This window comes from Mastomys coucha, unplaced genomic scaffold (genome assembly GCF_008632895.1).
Source record: "Mastomys coucha isolate ucsf_1 unplaced genomic scaffold, UCSF_Mcou_1 pScaffold18, whole genome shotgun sequence".
NCBI classification, from domain to species: domain Eukaryota; kingdom Metazoa; phylum Chordata; class Mammalia; order Rodentia; family Muridae; genus Mastomys; species Mastomys coucha.
Genome location: NW_022196900.1, coordinates 79808639 through 79828814, shown reverse-complemented (window position 1 = coordinate 79828814; position 20176 = coordinate 79808639). Strand labels below are relative to the sequence as shown.

General features: G+C 41.2%; 1 protein-coding gene across 20 annotated transcripts in view; it reads left to right on the top strand.

Moving 5' to 3' along the window:
• Nucleotides 1–20176, top strand: part of LOC116096585 (microtubule-actin cross-linking factor 1) — a 353064-nt gene that overhangs the window by 183765 nt on the left and 149123 nt on the right. For 16 of the 20 annotated variants that reach the window (XM_031378560.1, XM_031378576.1, XM_031378578.1 and 13 more), the window contains 18 exons: nt 737–903; nt 1662–1774; nt 1872–1978; nt 2552–2671; nt 2826–2921; nt 3476–3603; nt 3680–3773; nt 3941–4095; nt 4694–4970; nt 6904–7032; nt 8196–8273; nt 9216–9377; nt 11335–11439; nt 12522–12617; nt 13535–13660; nt 15072–15077; nt 15798–15950; nt 17925–18079. In XM_031378560.1, coding sequence (XP_031234420.1) covers nt 737–903; nt 1662–1774; nt 1872–1978; nt 2552–2671; nt 2826–2921; nt 3476–3603; nt 3680–3773; nt 3941–4095; nt 4694–4970; nt 6904–7032; nt 8196–8273; nt 9216–9377; nt 11335–11439; nt 12522–12617; nt 13535–13660; nt 15072–15077; nt 15798–15950; nt 17925–18079 — 2267 coding nt within the window. The remainder of the gene's footprint in view (nt 1–736; nt 904–1661; nt 1775–1871; nt 1979–2551; nt 2672–2825; nt 2922–3475; nt 3604–3679; nt 3774–3940; nt 4096–4693; nt 4971–6903; nt 7033–8195; nt 8274–9215; nt 9378–11334; nt 11440–12521; nt 12618–13534; nt 13661–15071; nt 15078–15797; nt 15951–17924; nt 18080–20176) is intronic. The other 4 variants (XM_031378580.1, XM_031378575.1, XM_031378561.1 and 1 more) reach the window with 1 other exon arrangement.

Sequence of the window (20176 nt, the reverse complement as noted above, 5' to 3'; positions counted from 1 at the left end):
AGGGCATCTGATCCTATTACAGATGGTTGTCAGCCACCATGTAGTTGCTGGAAATTGTGGGAATTGAACTCAGAACCTCTGGAAGAACAGTCAGTGCTCTTTAACTGCTGAAGTATCTCTCTAGCCCAGAGTTTAAGCTCTTTATAATGTTTTACTGTCTCATGCTTATTTTTTGCTCAGTAAAAATTTTATGTAAAATATTTTGTACATATTCTTTTTTTTTTTTTTTTTTTTTTTTTTGGTTTTTCGACAGGATTTCTCATATAGTTCTGGCTGTCCTGGAACTCACTCTGTAGACCAGGCCTGGAACTCAGAAATCTACCTGCCTCTGCCTCCCAAGTGCTAGGATTAAAGGCATGTGCCACCACTGCCCGGCTTGTACATATTCTTGATTGTTTATGTCTCCTTTAAGACTCAATTCAAAACTGACATAAGCATAGTTGTGCTGTTTTTGTCCTGCATAGGATGCTCTCACATGGTAATGTCTAATAGTGAATATTCTCTCATGTCTAATTCTTAGTAGAGACCAGCCAACCCATTCTGGTTTTGTAGGTTTAATTTGTGTTTCTCTGACTACCAGAGAGGCTGAGTATTTGCTGGAGTTGTCATCAATAGGGCCGCCAGCCAATCTGGAAGTAAAGGATCTCTCTTCCTTTACTAGTCAAAACATAAGAGAAGAGAAGGACCGAAGGCTTCATCTTGTCTGAATGCTATTTCATGTCCTGTCTGTTTGCAGATCTCTGACATCTACATTAGTGGGGAATCAGGGGATATGTCAGCCAAAGAGAAACTTCTCTTGTGGACTCAGAAAGTAACAGCTGGTTACACAGGAATCAAGTGCACCAACTTTTCTTCCTGCTGGAGCGATGGGAAAATGTTCAATGCATTGATTCACCGATACAGGTCTGTACAGTGGAATCTTAATGCTCCTAGAAGGAATTCTTCTCATCTGTCTATGATTAACTGCCATGCCATCTTCCTCTCCCTCCAAGAATTAGACTCTGAGTCATTGAATTGTTTGAAAATCAGTCTGTAATGAGCCCACTGGTTTAGGCACTGGACAAAGAAACCCTGTCGGAGTTCTTGCCTTCAGAGAGTAGACTTCCACTGCAGAGAATAGGCAGTGAGCAGATAGCTGCACATTGTCGTGTAGTGGCAGGTACAGTGGAAGGGCACAATTACAGGGTTGTGGTAATTTGGACAAAGGTGGCCAGAGAAAGTCTCTTAGATGGGTATGTCAGAAGTGAGTGAGCCATGCAGTCTCTGTGGTCAGAGCATCCCAAGTAGGTAGAAGAGGAAGTGCATAGGAGCTGAAGAGGGACTGCGTCAAAGAAAGGACCATCAGGTGACTTGGTATGGCATGAGGAAGGAAGATAGAAATTTTAATCACAAAACCAAAAATAATCTGAGCTCTGAGCAGTCATATACAAGCATCAGTTTCCACTTTGTATCAGTTTAATAATTTCTGTAAGCTTAGAATTAGGTGCGTTAGGTTCCTGGTGTGCAATTAGAAATAAGATCATGGTTAGTAACTTCCTACCTCTTGAGTTCTCTCTAACTCACTCAGTGTTTTCAGTTCTGGGAATTGTTAAGAGCTTCTTGTGTGAACTCATGTGCAATGTTGACAGTGCTTTTTCATGTCCCTTGTTGGACTTTTACAGACCTGATCTGGTAGATATGGAGAGAGTACAAATCCAGAGTAACCGGGAGAATCTGGAACAGGCTTTTGAAGTAGCTGAGAGACTCGGGGTCACCCGATTACTGGATGCAGAAGGTGAGAGGCTCAAGATTTCAAGTATATATGGCATGTTTTGAAAGTTCCGTCTGGCGGGATCCCTTGTTCTGACTAAGAACTCTTATCTTACTCTCAGATGTGGATGTGCCATCTCCAGATGAAAAGTCTGTAATCACTTATGTGTCTTCAATTTATGATGCCTTCCCCAAAGTCCCTGAGGGAGGAGAAGGAATCAGTGCTACGGTAAAAGAACATTTTCCTAAAATACCAATTCACTGATGTAGAAAGCCTCCATTAGATAGTGTTTTTTAGTTTCTTATGCATAGCGCACTTTCACAAGGACCACCTAAATCTACATTATCTCTGTCATAATGGAGACTGTCCCTGAGAATGAGTCTAGGAATTGCTAATTTTGTGCCATCTAACATAGACCATTTGATGTTAAATGTCAGCAAAATAAATGGTTCCTTTTATCCCTAGCTGTAATTCAAGATGAACCATTTTTTTCTCATCTACTGATAGAAGTTTGATTTGGCACCATGACTGTGTGCTCTAGGGTAGCCTGTTGCCTCCGCCTCCCTGTGTTGTAATTACAATGTGAAGAATCACCATGCTGGAAAATACCCTGGTTCATAATCACAGTAGCTTTCTATCTATCAGAATATTGACTACCAGCCGGAGATTCCTTGGGGAGCTTTGAAACTTTGAGCATTAAAGAGAGAGTTTTATGTGGTATAGGGTGACCTTGGCTACTTTATCCTGTGCTGCTGCTGAACAGTACAAATCCGGTCTGTGATGTTTGCCTTTTGATTGTAGGAAGTGGACTCCAGATGGCAAGAATACCAAAGCCGAGTGGACTCACTCATTCCCTGGATCAGGCAGCATACAATCTTGATGTCAGATAAATCTTTTCCCCAGAACCCTGTTGAACTAAAGGTAAAAGCATGGACTGACGTTGTTTTTTGTAAATTAATTCTCTTTGGGATTGAGCCTCAAAGCTTGATGCAGCTGGTTCTAGTGAGGAGGTGTGAAAAATTGGTCCCTGTTGCTTTAATCTATTAATTCATTCATCAAATATTTATTTTTGTAGGCACTTTATAACCAATATATACACTTCAAAGAAACGGAAATACTGGCCAAGGAGAGAGAAAAAGGAAGAATCAAAGAGTTATATAAGTTATTAGAGGTAAGGAAGCATATTTCTGGCTAAAATAAGGTTTGCAGTTTGTACTATTGTTTCCTAGGTGCCACATGTTCTCCTTTTACCCTGCATTAGTAGTAATATCCTTAGTGAGTCTTCAGAATTTGTGGTAAAGGAACAGTATCAACAAACCATAATTATTAAGGAGTTATTGAGAAACAGCATCTTTATTCAGAAATTTTTTTCCTTGCTTTTTAAAGGGAAATTAAATCTTTTCCCCAGTTTACAAGAAAGGAAATTTTCATTCATCTTTTGATTCCTATTGGATTTGAAGCTATAGAGTTAGGTGTGTTTAACCTTGCCAGAATCAGGTTCATCTCTCCACATGTTAGGCCTTAGTTACAAAAATTTTGGCTTGTAAGTTGTTAGATATTTTATTCTTTTCCAATATAAGTAATGGGGGGGGGGAAGAAATGCTGATTGACTAAGATACCCTCCACAAACAAACAAACAAACAAAAACAAGAAGCAAAGTACAAATAGATGAAACCAGGCCAGAGGACAGAGCTGTGGTTTGGGATTGAAAAGTATCTCTTTCAGGTGTGGATTGAATTTGGCAGAATTAAGCTGCCTCAAGGCTACCACCCTAACCATGTAGAAGAAGAGTGGGGAAAACTCATTGTTGAAATGCTAGAGCGAGAGAAGTCCCTGCGGCCGGCTGTGGAGAGGTGGGTCCAGAGTGATCTGACATTCCTCGGGGCTACTTTGAATCTTGTACTTCATTATGTTTTTTATGTTTTTCAGGCTAGAATTGCTGCTGCAGATTGCAAACAAAATACAGAATGGTGCTTTGAACTGTGAAGAAAAACTGACACTAGCTAAGAATACACTGCAGGCTGTAAGTGTTTTTATGTCACATGCTTTCCACTTTTCACCCAGCTGCTCTGACAGTCAGAGTTAACAGTTGAGGGATCCAGCTGTGTTAAGTGCTTTTTCTTGGTTTTCTCCATCTTAGTGGGTGAGAGCAATGGAGGTTTCTCACCCATATTCTTTTTTCTGTCACAGGATGCTGCACACCTGGAATCAGGACAGCCAGTGCAGTGTGAGTCAGATGTCATCATGTACATTCAAGAGTGTGAGGGTCTCATCAGGCAGCTGCAGGTGGATCTCCAGATCCTACGGGATGAAAAGTACTACCAGTTAGAAGAGCTGGCCTTTAGGTGAGGACAAAGGGGCTGATAGGGAGGGCTTGCTTGCTGTGAGGTAATGCATCTAGACTGAGACAAGAACCAGGCACTGAATCTTCACCTTGATTTTCACACTTCTGTGGCTCTGGTATGCATGCACATATATAAGCCCGAAGTGTCCTGTGGTGAGCTTCCACTTTCAAACACCTTGTCCTCCCACTAAGGGCCTAGAGTATATTTCCCGATCACTGTGCCATCTTAAGTATTCCTTTCTATTTCAGAATGACCTGCAATGGTATGCTAGCACATGTGACTTTGAAACGCTGGTAATCTACTGAACTCATTTAGGATGCAAAGTGTCTAAAGTCACATGGTAATCCAGTATTTATTCTGTTGTGACCTTCAGGAGTCACATAAACACTGTTACTTCCTTCTAATTAACACTTTAATTTGACATTTGCCTTGAAAAATACCAAACTAGATGATGTTAAAATACCACTTTGCATTCCTGTAATAGTTTTTCAAAACACTTTCCCTGATATGGTCTAATTTTTATTTTTACCATGTGCTTGTTAAATAGATAATGAAGATTTTATTTTAAGCATGTGTTAAGTCTCCTCTTGTACTTCAGGGTCATGCGTCTGCAGGATGAGCTGGTCACCCTGCGCTTAGAGTGTACAAATCTATACCGGAAAGGCCATTTCACATCACTTGAATTGGTTCCGCCCTCTACTTTAACCACTACTCATCTGAAAGCAGAACCCCTGAACAAAACGACTCATTCTTCTTCTACCTCCTGGTTTCGGAAACCTATGACCCGGACTGAACTTGTATCTATCTCATCCTCTGAAGACGAAGGCAATCTTCGATTTGTATATGAACTGCTTTCTTGGGTAGAAGAGATGCAGGTGGGTGTAGTCCAGAAAGCTGTCTTAAGATGACCAGGTTGCTTTGTGTTCTTGGTAGAAGAAAACCGTAATTGCTGATTCTATCTGCATCTAACAACGCTTCTTTTTTTTTTTTAAAAAAAAGATTTATTTGGGTACACTGTAGCTGTGCTGATGGTTGTGAGCCATCATGTGGTTGCTGGGAATGAAGGTTGCTCACTCTGGCCTAAAGATTTATTTATTATTATATCTAAGTACACTATATCTGTCTTCAGATGCACCAGAAGAGATCGACAGATCTCATTATGGATGGTTGTGAGTCACCATGTGGTTGCTGGGATTTGAACTCAGGACCTTCGGAAGAGCAGTCAGTGCTCTTAACCCCTGAGTCATGTCTCCAGCCCCTAAGAACCCCCCCACCTTTTTTTTTTTTTTTTTCTTATCGAGATAGGGTTTCTCTGTGTAGCCCTGGCTGTCCTGGAACTCACTCTGTAGACCAGGCTGGCCTCGAACTCAGAAATCTGCCTGCCTCTGCCTCCCAAGTGCTGGGATTAAAGGCGTGCGCCACCACCGCCCGGCTCCTAAGAGCCCTTCTTAAATGTTACTTTGCCTCTCCACTAGTTAGTCCAAGAGGCTAGTGTAGCCCAGGCTGTGCTTGAACTCATGATCTTCCTGCACCAGCTTCCTGAGTGCTAGGAGTACATATGCCACCATGCCCGATTCCTTTCTCCTTATATTCTAAAGGAACACAGTCAGTTTAGATGATGACAATCCCACACTGTATAGCATCTGTTATGTTATGCTAACTGCCCTAAGTAGTGGGAGCTGGTGGGACACTTGCATATCTGTGTATCTCAGTTATCTGTTCTGATGCTTCCTTTTCAGAAGAAGAGTTTACTCTTCAGTTTTTGTTGTTTTGGTCATATCTCTTAAGATTAAGCAAGACTGATATATTTATTCCACATGTCCAGTAGTACTACTTAATTATATTCTAGTTTAAAAGCTCAAATTTGCCAGGCGGTGGTGGCACACGCCTTTAATCCCAGCAGTTGGGAGGCAGAGGCAGGCAGATTTCTGAGTTCGAGGCCAGCCTGGTCTACAGAGTGAGTTCCAGGATAGCCAGGGCTACACAGAGAAACCCTGTTTCGAAAACAAACAAACAAACAAACAGACAAAACAAACAAAAAAAGCTCAAATTTGACATTGTTCTATGCCAGGCTATGTTTGTAAGCCTGGGACTGAGGAGAAGATACGTTTCAGGCCAGCCTGGACTATATAATAGGACCCCTATCTCAAGAAGAGAAGAGAAGAGAAGAGAGGAGGAAAGAGGAGGGGATGAAAGAAAAGAGAAAGAGAAAGAGAAAGAGAAAGGAAAGGAAAGAAAATAATAAAAAGAGAAGAGGAAAGAAAAAGGGAAGAAAAGGAAAGGAAAAATGGGTGGGGAGTACAGGACAAAGATGGGGGAAGATGTCTTTTATTGGCTAGTTGCCGATTCATTGAATAGACTAAATATTTTTTAGAACTCCCTCCCCTTTTTTGTCTACTCTATGAAATTTAGCCATGTGCCACCACTGCCCTGCTGCCATTTTGTTTCTTTAAGTCAAGGACTTCTACCTGGCAGTGGTGGTGCACACCTTTAATCCCAGCACTTGGGAAGCCGAGGCAGGTGGATTTCTAAGTTCAAGGCCAGTCTGGTCTACAGAGTGAGTTCCAGGACAGCCAGGGCTATACAGAGAAACCCTGTCTTAAAGAAAAAATAGAAAAGAAAAGTCAAGGACTTCTGTAGTCAGGCTGGTGGGAATCCTGAGCCTTCTGTCTCTATGTTCCAAGTGCTGAGATTACAAGCATGAGCCACCACACCTGACTGCTACTTTTAGTCATCTCCTTCAGATTGTAACTTTGATAACTTTCTTTTCTTCTGTAAGTTATCACACATCTGTGCTTTCCTTTTCAGATGAAACTGGAGCGAGCAGAGTGGGGTAATGACCTGCCTAGTGTGGAGTTGCAGTTGGAAACACAGCAGCATATCCATACCAGTGTGGAAGAACTGGGCTCAAGTGTCAAAGAGGCTAGGTTGTACGAGGTATATATATATATATATATATATATAGCATGGAGAATCTACATTACGAGAATTCTGGGGAAGAGCATGTATTGGGTGGTGTGTCAATACTACTGTTTCTGAGAAGGAGTAAGCTTGGAAAAACAAAGTGTATAATGAATACCACTTTACAACAAATTCCCACTTTATACAAAGTGTCTCTATTAACCTGTAAATAACTTTGTGAGAAAAAGTATTTTATTTTATTTTATTTTTTATTTTTTTGTTTTTTTTTCCAGAGAAAACTATTTTAACTAATAGATATATCTTTATTACTAAAAAAACCAAAAGACAAACAAACAAACAAACAAAAAACCCAAAAACCCATGATCTTAGGGGCTGAAGAGATAGCTCAGTGGTTAAGACTATATATTACTCTTAGAGAAGATCTGAATTCATTTCCCAGCACCCACATCAAATGGCTCACAACTGCCTGTACCTCCAACTCTAGACCTATAACAGGCACCTGCATCCAAATGCATATACTACACAGCACATACACACACACACACACACACACATACACACACACACACACACACAATTTTTAAAACTAAAAGAAAAACTAAAAAAATTTAAGAAGTGATACTGAAAGCCGGAGTCAGAATTTAGTAAATAGAAGTATCTAAACTCAGGTCTTTTGTCCCCAAAATTCATATTCCTTTCCTTTTGCTATGAGCCTGCAGTAGAGAGCTGGTCACTCAGTCCATCCTCCATGTCATTTGTCTTCATCGGTTAGGGCTTTGGTTAGTTTGGTTTCTGGGGCTCAGCGCCTGCTAGGCAAGTGCTCTATTACTGAGCAGTACCCATGGTCTTTCTGTTTTGTTTTTTGTTTTTTATTTTCTGTATCCCTCTTCCCACCCCTGTTCAAAGCAGCAAGTGAGTATTTTGGCATTCATCAGGTTCAGGGTTTTCTGAATTGCTAGAAACACAGGAACATGAGGAGTGTGGGTTAGGTTACCCTGTTGAATTGTTGTCCACTCAGTGCTGCCTCAAGCTGTGAAATTTGACCTAGAACCTTGTTGTCCAGGCCTGTGTTTCCCAGAGCAGGGAGCCCATACCAATGGACACCCTGTTTACATGGTTGAAACCATAGTTCACTCACTGTTTCTCTAGTGACTTTTGCTTTCATTCTTTTGTGTCAGGGAAAGATGTCCCAGAATTTCCATACCAGCTATGTTGAGACGCTGGGAAAGTTGGAGACACAGTATTGTAAATTGAAGGTAAGTCTTAGGTTTCACTTAGATTGTTGTGCTCATGGAAAACTGGCTCCCACCAAACAACACTTTCCTAATTCAGAAAGCACATGGTTTGGGTATTTGTTTTCTTCTTATTATATTATAACTACTGTGTAATTATTCATATGGGTTATAACACTTTTTTTGAAGACATTGTCTCCCCACGTAGCCCATGCTGCCCTTTAAACTACTCTTATCTCAGCTTAGCCCTCGAAATGCCAATATTATAAATGTATTTCACCACAGCAAGCATCTAGATTCTTTTTTTTTTTTTTTTTTTTTTTTTTTTTTTTGGGTTGTTTTGAGACAGGGTTTCTCTGTATAGTCCTGGCTGTCCTGGAACTCACTCTGTAGACCAGGCTGGCCTCGAACTCAGAAATCCGCCTGCCTCTGCCTCCCAAGTACTGGGAGGCATGTGCCACCACTTCTAGATTCTTATAAACGAATAAAACCAATCTTAGCTATCTTCTTCCCCAATAGGCATACATATTTTAAGATGCCATAACTAAAATGTTTAGACTGATAGAGACCATTCGCCTCTTTATTGCTTTTCATTCCCTTCTATAGAGGTTGTCTGTGGTAGGATGAGTCAAGATCATTCTTTATGCAAGAACTCTCAAAACAGCCTTATGAGTCACATCTTCAGCATCAAATTGGCAGTGACCATGGGAGTTTTGTATCAAACTGTGTAAAACTTGAGTCCATGGAGAAGAACTCAGATATTAAAAGCAGCCTTAGTGGGCATGTGTGGCTTAGTAGCATAGTATTTCTTAGCATGCCCAAGGCCTTAGGTTTAAATACTACCACTCTAACACAAAAGCCCTAGACTTAGGACATTTCCTGTGTTGTTCCTTCCTGATGTTGCTGTATTGTCTTCTCCAGGTGCACAGACTAGCAGTCTAATCTTTTAACCCATGCTTTGTCCAGGAGACTTCTAGCTTCCGCATGAGGCACCTTCAGAGCCTGCACAAATTTGTCTCCAGAGCTACAGCTGAACTGATCTGGCTGAATGGGAAGGAGGAAGAGGAACTAGCATGTGATTGGAGTGACAGTAATCCCAATATCTCAGCCAAGAAAACCTACTTCTCGGTGAGTCTCACACAGCAAGACTGTCATGTTTAATAGCAGTAGCAGGAGACAGAGAAGTAGTCTGCAAAGACTGTGCTTCTAGAGCAGCTGTTTCAACCTGGGTGTCAAGACCCCTTTGGCAAACCTCTATCTCCAAAAATATTTACATTATGATTCATACAGTAGCAACATTACAGTTATGGAGTAGCAACACACGTAATTCTATGGTTGGGGTCACCACAGCATGAGTAACTGTGTTAAAGGACTGAAGTGTTAGGAAGGGTGAGAAGCACTGCTGTAGACTTACATGATGATAGAAGCAGGAAGTCTGCTTATTCCATCTGTTCTGTGAGAAATGTGTGTGCTAGAGCGAGAGCCCTTGAGTGGATTAATTTAGAAAGCTGTGTTGTTAGTAGATAGAGCTGCAGCCTGCAAGTTGAGTCATTTCAGAAATTAATATAGCTTTGTTGTTAAGATTACAGGGTGTGATGAAGCTAAATTCAAGTTCTTATTTGTCCACTAGCTAGGTCTGTGACCTTAGGCATGGCACTTAGTCTCTTCCAGCCCTTGTAAAAATGGGATAAGAACTATTTGAAAGGGTTGTATAAAAAGTTGAGTAAGACTTAATAAGGTAATCTAAGCAAAGTGTCTTATTATACACTTGTAGCCACCAGCAGCTATGCAAAGCTGGTTCCTGAAAGAGAGGCAGGGGCCTGGGGGAAAATAGGAGAATTGGACTGTGAGAGAAATAACCAGACCAAGTGAAAGGTTCCGATCAAGGTCCAATGTATATTTCAGAGTTTGAGAATATATAGGCAGGGAAACTCATCCCCCAGTTAATATTTAAAGAAGTTGTACTTTTAGATTTCTATAATAGATTGAATTCTTATTAACATTTTGGATTTTATTTCTTAACATGTAAAATAGATGGGAATATCCATCATTAATGGGGCAATGCCTTCTCCTCTCTACCCCCTCCTTCTTTCCACCCCCTCTTCTCTATCTCTCTTTCTCTTTCTCTCCCCACTCCTTTTTAAACTTAAAAAAAAAAACCCCTTACTTTATGTGTATGGGTATTTTGCTTGCATATATGTCTGTGTACCTCATATGTGAGTTACAGATAGTTGTGAGCTACCCTGTGGGTGGTGGGAATCGAACCTGGGTTCTCCGGAAGAGCAGCCAGTGCTCTTAACCACACAGCCATCTCTCCTGCTCTGCCTTCTATTCTTTATAATGAAGAAGTAGACAAGTATGTGGGAGTATCTTTTGCTACTTTCCGTATTTCCATTCACAGGGTTTTAAAGCATTTTATAATCTGTTATACAAACAGACCCCTGTTCTTCTAGCATCCACTTTGGTTGGTTTAGTTCCACTAATCTACAGTTCCTAAAAAATGTGAGTGCTGCCTAATTAGAGAAGGGCATAGGACCCTCTGACGATTAGAGGAAAGGTGGGTGTTCTGATGCTGTAAATAGTGAGTGTGGAGACTATGAGGCTACTAGACACACACAGAATGTGCTCTGAAGCATAAAGGAGAAGACATTAAATCTGCTAGTAAGAGTTCATGGAAAAGCCAGCATTTAAATTGTGTCTTGTATTAACACAATTTTGTGTCAGAGGAGGACATTTTGAGCTGAGAAAATAGTGGAAGCAAGCCTGCTCGTCAGTGGTCTGTCTACCAGTGTGGGGTACCTGTGTGGTGCTGGCTAACTAGCCTTCCTAACTGTGTTTGCTCTTTCCTGTGCCTCCTGAGTTCTACTCAGGTCTAGCTCAGGTCCTATTGCACTTTGTGAATCCCTTCCCCTTAATTCCATCAGTTTTGCCCTTTTCTGTGATCCCTGGGCATTTGCAGTTTATACATTATATTTTGGCACCAATCCTATTATAGGTTCCTTAAGTCAGTCAGGGAACATTGTTTTCTTTATTGTTCCTTCTTCCACAATAGCATTTATTCTGTAAAATTAAATTCTATTTGCAGGAGTTGACAATGGAACTGGAAGGGAAACAAGATGTATTTCGCTCTCTACAAGATACAGCAGAGCTGTTGTCACTTGAGAACCACCCAGCTAAGCAAACAGTGGAGGTGTGTGATTGTAAAATGTGTGAACTTCAAAGGTATTGTGATAAAAGTGCTGAGATCAGGAGCTTTGTTCTTCCAAGGCCTGGAGGAAATACTACATCATTTCTTATACATTGGCTTCCTTTCTTTATTTTATTGTATTGACTTTTGACTTATTAGAGAAAGAGCTTGTGTCTTTTTTTTTAACAACTCTTCATCAGTTAAAAATAACTGATTCATCTTCCTTTTTTTTAGATTTATTTTTATTTATTTTATGTGTATGAGTATACTATAGCTGTACAGATGGCCATGAGCTATCATGTGTGTGGCTGCTGGGAATTGAACTCAGGACCTCTGCCACTCCCTCAGGCCCCGCTTACTCCAGCGTAATTCACTGTAGTTGTCTTTAGACGCACCAGAAAAAGGTATCAGATCTCATTACAGGTGGTTGTGAGCCACAATGTGGTTACTGGGATCCGAACTCAGGACCTTCGGAAGAGCAATCAGTGCTCTTACCTGCTGAGCCATCTTGCCAGCCCTTCGTCTTCCCTTTTTAAAAAGATTTTTATTTGTTTTTATTTTATGTTTATGGGTGTTTTGCCTCTGTGTATGTTTGTGTACCGCATGCATGGCTGGTATCTGTGGATGCCTGAAAATGGTGTTGGCTCCCCTGAAAGCTGAGAGCTACCTCGTGGGTGCTGGAAACCAAACCCAGGTCCTCTGAGAGAACACTAATGCACTTAGCCACTGAGCCACCTCTAGTCCCACATCTTACTTGTTGGTATAGTACTATTACCTAGAGAAGAGAAACAGTAGAAGAACCAGGAAGGATTTATTTATTTATTTATGCTATGATCTTTTCTGGCTTGGTCATTTAGTTATATTTGAGTATAGAAGAGGCTTTTTCTGGAGAACCCCTTTTAACAGATCTGTGTTGGATGAAAGGCAAGCTTCTTTCTCCTGAGAAGCATTGCCCAGCTGTCAATCAGCTGTGCCTCTCCAATTTCTCCTCTGTCAGTAGCAGAATTGTACTTGGAAAGAACCTCACACATATACTTTAAGCCTGGTAGACTCATGCCCTCTGCACATGTGCTTGTCTGTTACAGGCATATAGTGCTGCTGTCCAGTCCCAGTTGCAATGGATGAAGCAGCTATGCCTTTGTGTGGAACAACATGTAAAAGAGAATGCAGCTTATTTCCAGGTATGATCTTGGTGGTGGTGGTGGTGGTGGTGGTGGTGGTGGTGGTGGTGGTGGTATTACTACTTATGCCAAATATTAGGTTAAAAATATATCCATATGGTAGAACTGGATGCTACACACTGTAATTCTAACACACAGTAGATAGAGTTAGGAAGATCAGAAGTTTAAAGTGAGCCTCTAAGTTATATGAGATCCTGCTACAACAAACAAACAAACAAGGTTGCATTCATATCACTTACCTTTTATGGTACAAATGGACTCTAAATCTTAGTTGTTTCAACTGTTTGTACTGGGCCCACTTGAGTCGGCTTTCTCTTCTATGTTCTCTTCATCTTGCCGCCATATACCTGGCTGCAGGTTGCTCTAGTTAGGGCGGGGGCTGTTTAATCCTAAATAGTGCCCAGCTTCAAGAGGAGGAGGCATGGACTACCCCTTAAAGAGAAGATCTGTAAAATATTAAAATTTTCTCTGCCTCGAACCTATCATATCAGAGAGTATACATTTTGCTTCAGGTGAAGATGAAGGGGGAAATAGTTATTTATCTCCTTGGTCATATAATTACACTAGTGAGGTAAACACTAGTTTACTTAGCTTCTAGGTTATTTCATGAAGTAGGCCTCAGGCCAAGTGTTGCCACTAAACAGAAATCAAGAAGGGTGAGACAGGCTAGTGTTCATATAGGGACTAGTGAGTTTTACTTGAAAGCATCACTTATGTTTAACTGAGGTGGATTTTTAAAGCCCTCTGGTTTGTACTTCTGGGTCCAGGAGAGTTTAATCAGTGTTGCTCAGCTGGGCACACAGGATTCCTTCTTTGTGAACCCTTACTGTGCTGAGGCACTGAGCACTAGCCACCTTTGTGAACCCCTACTGTGCTAGGCACTGAGCACTAGCCACCCTTTCCTTGTGTTCCCATAGTTCTTCAGTGATGCCCGAGACCTGGAGTCATTTCTGAGAAACCTCCAAGACTCCATCAAACGAAAATATACCTGTGACCACACCACCAGCCTGTCCCGCCTTGAGGATCTGCTTCAGGACTCCATGGTGGGTGTTGCCTTGGTGGGGACTTTTGCTTCTGAGAAACAAGAGTAACCTGTGTCAGCTGCTGCTGAGATTCATATCCTTGAAAGCTCTAGGGTAGCAGGCTTTTCTTACACTGAAGTGTGGCTCGCATCCAGTTGTCCAGTGAGTTTTGTCATCTCTTCACTTCCTTCTCTGAAGAAGTTGCTAATGGGATTTCTTTATATTCACTCTGAGGTAAAGTCCTTGTAACTGCTCCCTGAGTCTGCTGGCTGCCCTGTGCTTTCTTTGCATCATCCTGGTTTATTGCAGTCAGTGGAGCCAAGGCAGGAGCTGAAGGGGAGTGAGTGACATCAGATTTGTTCTTTCTCTTTTGAGTCACAGAAAGAGAAATCTGAGCCAGACCTTTCCCCCTTGACTGTTTTCTTTTGGTAATGAGGAGCTATAAGAAAGTTGATTTTAGTTACTAAGGCCAACATTAACATCTTACTTACAGGTAATACACTATTTGCCCCATTTTTAATGTAATATTATGCATTATACAGAATCGGCAAGACAGGGCCCAGCTGCATCTCAGGGTATTACTTGTGCATCTCAGGAGATGAGTCTAAATATAAGAACCAGAATAACCTAAAGTATTTTTGTTTTGCTTCCCTTTAGTTTTATTTACTTATTAGTTTGTTTATTTTGTGGGTGAAACTCGGACATTTTTGTGGAATAGAGGTTCATACTTAGTCTTGTGCATGGCATGCAAGCACTGTACCACTATCAGCATTGGCCTAATTTTCTTTTCATTTTTTCTCTCTTTTTATCTCTTTTTTGCCTTCTTTCTTAATAACAATTTCAGATATAGTGAACCCAGGAGTAGGTTTACATTCAGTGCTTCACTTGGGCAAATGGAGTGTTAACTTGGAATGAAGGATAAAACCTGACTTTACGGTTACTGTCTTTGAAATGTCTCTCTTGGAGGTACTGCAAGTGTGAAGGAGGGATGTCATCCTTGGCTCTGATCTCCTCCCTCCCACAGAGTACCTTCTGGTCGGTCATAGGGTAACTCCTCTGCAACTGTCATATCTTTTCTTCTGGAGGAGGGTGGTCACTGCTCTGTTACCTCTTCTCCAGGTCAGGGGCATCGGGCTGGCGGCATCACCGAGACATGAAGTCACCCTGGCTCTGCTCCTCAGCTTGTTCACCAGGTTCCAGAGCACCTGGCCGGGCCTCTGGTTCTTTTCAGAGCTTTTACCACGATGAGCACTTGGCCTCTGGAGCTAGAGATCTTTGGCTTGTGGGTTAGACATCTTTACTGCAAGGAAACTGGAATGGGTAGACGAGCTCTCAAATACAGAAGTGTGGCTGTCTCCCTGATTTATTCCATTCCTCTTTCTTAACTAATAAGTTAAAGTTGTATTTCTTCCAATCATGCTCCCGGGGACAGGCACAGGTAGTTTGTTTAAGAATTTCTTTTCCTTTACCTGCATATTCTTAATCCTTTAATGGCATTTCTTAACATTATTAACTCTTTACTCTTATCGCACCCCTGTCCATCCTAAGAAAGTTCTCTTCCTGGGGACTTTCATGCCTTACTATGGGTTGGAACATTCTGGCCAGTATATAACAAGTTACCATTTACTCTCCGATGGAATTGGTAGTATACTGCTACCAATTGTGTTGACAAGTTTATTAGCTTTTAAGGTAATTGGGTTTACAGAGATTTTAGAATTTTGACTTTGCATGATACTTCATTCAGCCCAATCAAATGTAGATGAACACAGCACGGAGAGATTAATCCTAAATCATTTGTCATGATACTTTCACCAACAGCATTTGTTCTGATTTGTACTTGAGGAAGTCCTTAGTTAGTTACACAGCTGTATTTGGCAGCTAGACATCTGTCTTATTTATTTCTTGCATGTGGCTTTATTGGTCATTGTTTAGAGTACAAGGAGAAGGGCTGCAAAGTTAGAGTACAAAGCCTTGGAACCAAGACAAACGGTCTCTACTTTTTTCTTTATCCTTGTTTATATCATTACAGAAGGTAGCTCTACTGAGTATCCCTACATAAGTGAGAAATAATTCTCTTAGGGGGTGGAGCACTGCATTTTCATTATTGGCTTAGTGACTCAATACCACCATTAATGTCTTTGGTTTTCTTATTTTATAGGATGAAAAGGAGCAGCTTATACAGTGCAAGAGTTCCGTTGCCAGTCTTGTTGGGAGATCAAAAACCATTGTTCAGCTAAAGCCACGCAATCCAGACCATGTGCTGAAGAGCACTTTATCTGTGAAGGCCATCTGTGACTACCGGCAGATTGAGGTGGGAGTCGAGCATGAGTCTGGGCTCTAGAGGGAGGGAGATGAGAAGGGAAGCCTTCAGTTAGTGTTACACTGGTAGGGAGAAGCCAAGCCTGTAAACTTGTACATAGGAAGGCAGGAGGATGAAAGCCAGCTGGGCCTGTTAGGGACCATGTGTTTGAAAGGGAAGGTTTATACACACACACACACACACACACACACACACACACACACACAGAGAGAGAGAGAGAGAGAGAGGAGAAGGAGGAAGAAGAAAAAGAAGAACAAGGAAAAGTCCTATTTAAGAGTGTTTGAAAATGGGAATTTAAGTATAAAAGTATCTCTTTTATCATTAAAAAACAAGACAAAATAAAACAAACAAAAAACCCCAATCTCCTTCTTACTTTAGTGATTGGCACTATCATTCATTCATTGATTGTGTAAGTGTTGATGGAGTAGGACTTTGTCACACTTTGGAGATACACATAGCATGCACTGAGTAAAACTTGATTGTACCAGAGTTGGAGTGAAGTGAGTAGGTTGATATGCACTAGGGAGGCTGAGGCAGAGGATCACTCCAAGGTCAGGCCCGCCTAGACTTCATAGTGTAAAACTCAAAGAACGAATTAGAAGTTGTCTCTAGGTTTCTGTTTCTAAAACAGATCACATTTATTATTTGTCTCTTAAGGTAAAGAACTGATGATTCAGAATGATCAAGCGTTTTCAGGAGCCTGGTAGGAAGAGCATGGGCCAACCCTACTCTATGGTGCTGGCACAGAGACTGCTCTTGACGTCTTAGGGTCTCCTTGGAATTCACATGTTAGTCACTCCACATGTAACAGGGGCTTGATGAATACCCCTTTCTTTGACTTATTTGATGGGACATGGATTTATAAGTTTCAGGGCCCTCACTAAGTGGTAGTGAAGCAGTCCTCTCCCCCACTCCCTCTGTCCTTTTTCTCTTTCTTTCTTAAAGAATGAAACAAATTTATTGAGTATACTTACAAGGCACAGTGAGCAAAATGCTGCCTTGATAATACAACTCTTATATTTTGCATATGTAAGCCTGTATGGTGTGTTTGCATGAATGTATATGTGTTTAAACGGGATATGTGTACACAAGGGTGCTTGTGCATGCATAGGCCAGAGGTTCTTTTATCACGCTACACTTCATTTACTGAGGTTGGGATTCTTGGTAATTGGAGCTTGCTGATTGAGCTAGTCTAGCTAGCCAGCTTGCCCTGCAATCTCTTCGTCTGCTTCCTAATCACTGGGGTAACAGGTGGTCTGCCTTGTCCACCTGGCTCTCATGTTACACTGAGACTGAACTCTGGTTCTCATATTTGCACAGCAAACACTTCAAGCACTGAGCCTAAGGGAAACGTTATTTTCTTTTGTGCTTAGATGTATGCTTGTATAAATGTAAGGGACACATGACTGCCCTGGTGCACATGTGCTCCCGTGTGAGTGTAAGTCAGAAGGGAACCTTTGGGAGTTGATTTCACTTTCCACCATGTAGGTTTCAGATATCGAATTCAGATTATCAGGCCTGCCTGGCTGCCAAGGACCTTTACCCATTGATTGTCTTAGTTTAAGTTTTGCTGCTGTGAACAGATACCATGACCAAGGTGGCAACTCTTAGAAGGACAACATTTAATGGGGGTGGCTTACAGGCTCAAAGGTTCAGTCCACTATTATCAAGGTGGGAGCATGGCAGAGTCCAGGCAGGCATGAGGCAGGAAGAGCTGAGAGTTCTTCTTCTTCATCTGAAGACTGCTAGACAAAGACTAGGTTCCAGGCAGCTAAGATGAGGATCTTAAGCCTACACCCACAGTGACACACCTACTCCAACAAGACCACATCTCCTAATAGTGCATATACAAGCCATCACAGTGAGAGAAGATTTTTTTTCTTAGCTATGCCATAGCCTTAGGATCAGACATCAGTAGTGGTTGTTGGTTTCTCTGTAGCAATAATTTCTGACTATCTTTTTTAGATAACTATTTGCAAAAATGATGAATGTGTGCTAGAAGATAATTCTCAGCGGACCAAATGGAAGGTGATCAGCCCTACAGGGAACGAGGCAATGGTGCCATCAGTCTGCTTCCTCATTCCTCCACCGAATAAGGAGGCCATTGAGATGGCCAGCAGGTAACTGTGGCACTGTGCTATTTGGTACAGACTCTCATTAGGTGTATCAAGTGCCCCACTGCCAGCCAGGTTCGATCTTTAGTAAATCTGTTCTTCAGGTGTAATCCAGTATAAAAGTATTTTTTATTCTTCTGTAGTAATTGTTGTCTCCAAGGCTTATAGTCTTCATCTGCTAACCTAGGCCTAGTCCTGGAAGCTTCTAGCCTCTGTATGATCTAATCTAGGCCTAGAATGTTTTCAACCTCTGAGACTTGCTCACCCTTTCTTGTTCTTTCTGAACTCTGGCTGGCTGATTCAACTCAACTGTTCTGGCTCAAACTTCTCTCCAAGCTGACTGATTTAATCTGGCTCCCTCAGTTTTTCTGAATTGCTCTGCTTGGTCTCATACTAACTTTGAGAATATGTTCTAATCTTCTGGCCTCTTCTCATTCTCTGGCTTGTTCTATCTTTACCTCTGTCTGTCTCTGTAAAATTTTTCCAGTAAAACTATCTCTTCTTTTTTATTTCTCTTCATTGCCCTTGTAAGTAGTTCAGCGTTAGTAGCTTGGGTTAGTTAAGTAGCTCAGGGTTAATAGCAGGGTTAGCAGTTACTGCTCTTTTAAGTAGCTTGGGCGTAGCCTACTCTGTCACACTTATCTCTGATTTGTCACTTTGTCTGCCACTCAATTAGACATCATTTTCAAACATGGGTGCTTCCTTCTACAATCTAATTTAGCCTTCATTGTTTAGGATTAAAGCTATGTACTAAGGGTATGTCTGTATTCCAGCCAGACTGATTAAAGGTGTGTGCCACAGCTATTGACAGATTTTTTTTCAGTAGATAAAATAATCTCAAGGTTCACAATATGATCAAAAATCCTGCAACAATTCAGTAATAATTCTAGACCCATTCTTGGCACCTGGTAGTTGAATTACAAAGAATGAAGGAATAGGTGAGCAGACAGTGTGTTAGAAACTGTTTCCTTAGAGTAGAGTAACAGTTTCCATTTGGGTTTGCTTATTTTTCTATCTGCATATTAAAGACATATTTCCAAGTTCTCCCTCCTTCCTTCCTTCCTTCTTTCCTTTCTTCCTTCCTTCCTTCCTTCCTTCCTTCCTTCCCTCCCTCCTTCCCTCCTTCCTTCCTTTTCCTCTGTCTCTCTCTCCTCCCTCCCCTCCCCCCTAAAGGCTCTTCAATATTGCTAACTGCAACAGATAAATTTTTCCATTTTCTTCTCTGGAACGCTTACTTGGCCCATTTTGCTGTCCTCTCCCCATGTGGATCTGTTCTGTAGGCCTGATTCTAGCTTGATTTTAGCATTCATCTGACCTTCATCTTAGGGTTCTCTTTATGTCTTTTTGGAGTTGTAACCACTGATTTCTAGGTTCCAAGTCTTCTCTATTGACTTACTACCTGGTTGGTAGAGCATGATCTCTATAAACTTAATGACAAAGATGACATCTTTGTTTCCTTTTAAAGAAAAGTATGTAGAAAAAGTCACCATTTGTAGTGAGCAATTGTAACAAGTACACAAAACTGTTATATTCTTTCATCTTCACAAAGTTTGTGAGTAGAATGGTCTTTTTTCTACCAGCATAATGATGTGGAATAGTTAAGAATTTCTGCCTCTTAGATGCAGCTTTGCTCCTCTGGTATAGCTCCTTAAACTCTTCTTTCTGATCTTCTGTCTTGGGATGAGTCTCTTTCTATTCAGTGGACATGAACAAAATCTGGGAACTCTTTCAGATCTCATAAAAAAAATTCCTGAATTATTGCTTTTTAAAAAAATTAGCATGTATTATATAAGCAAGGTGCTTCATAGAGTGTACTTGGTCTCCTTCATTACCTTATCTTTCCATGCCCAGGAATCTGTGTTCATGTTACTGTCTCACATCCTCTCCTCCCTCAGTTTCCACATATGAGCAAGTATACATGGAATACTAGTTTCTATGGGACTGGATTATTTCATCTAATATGATATTCTTCACTTCTATCTATATTGTCCTCTGAGTTTGGGGTGGATGAGTGGTTTGTTGATTTGTTTTGTTCTCAGGAATCTCCATTTATCACATATTGAGGCTCCCAGGCTCATTCTCTAATACCTTGGTTTTTTTTTT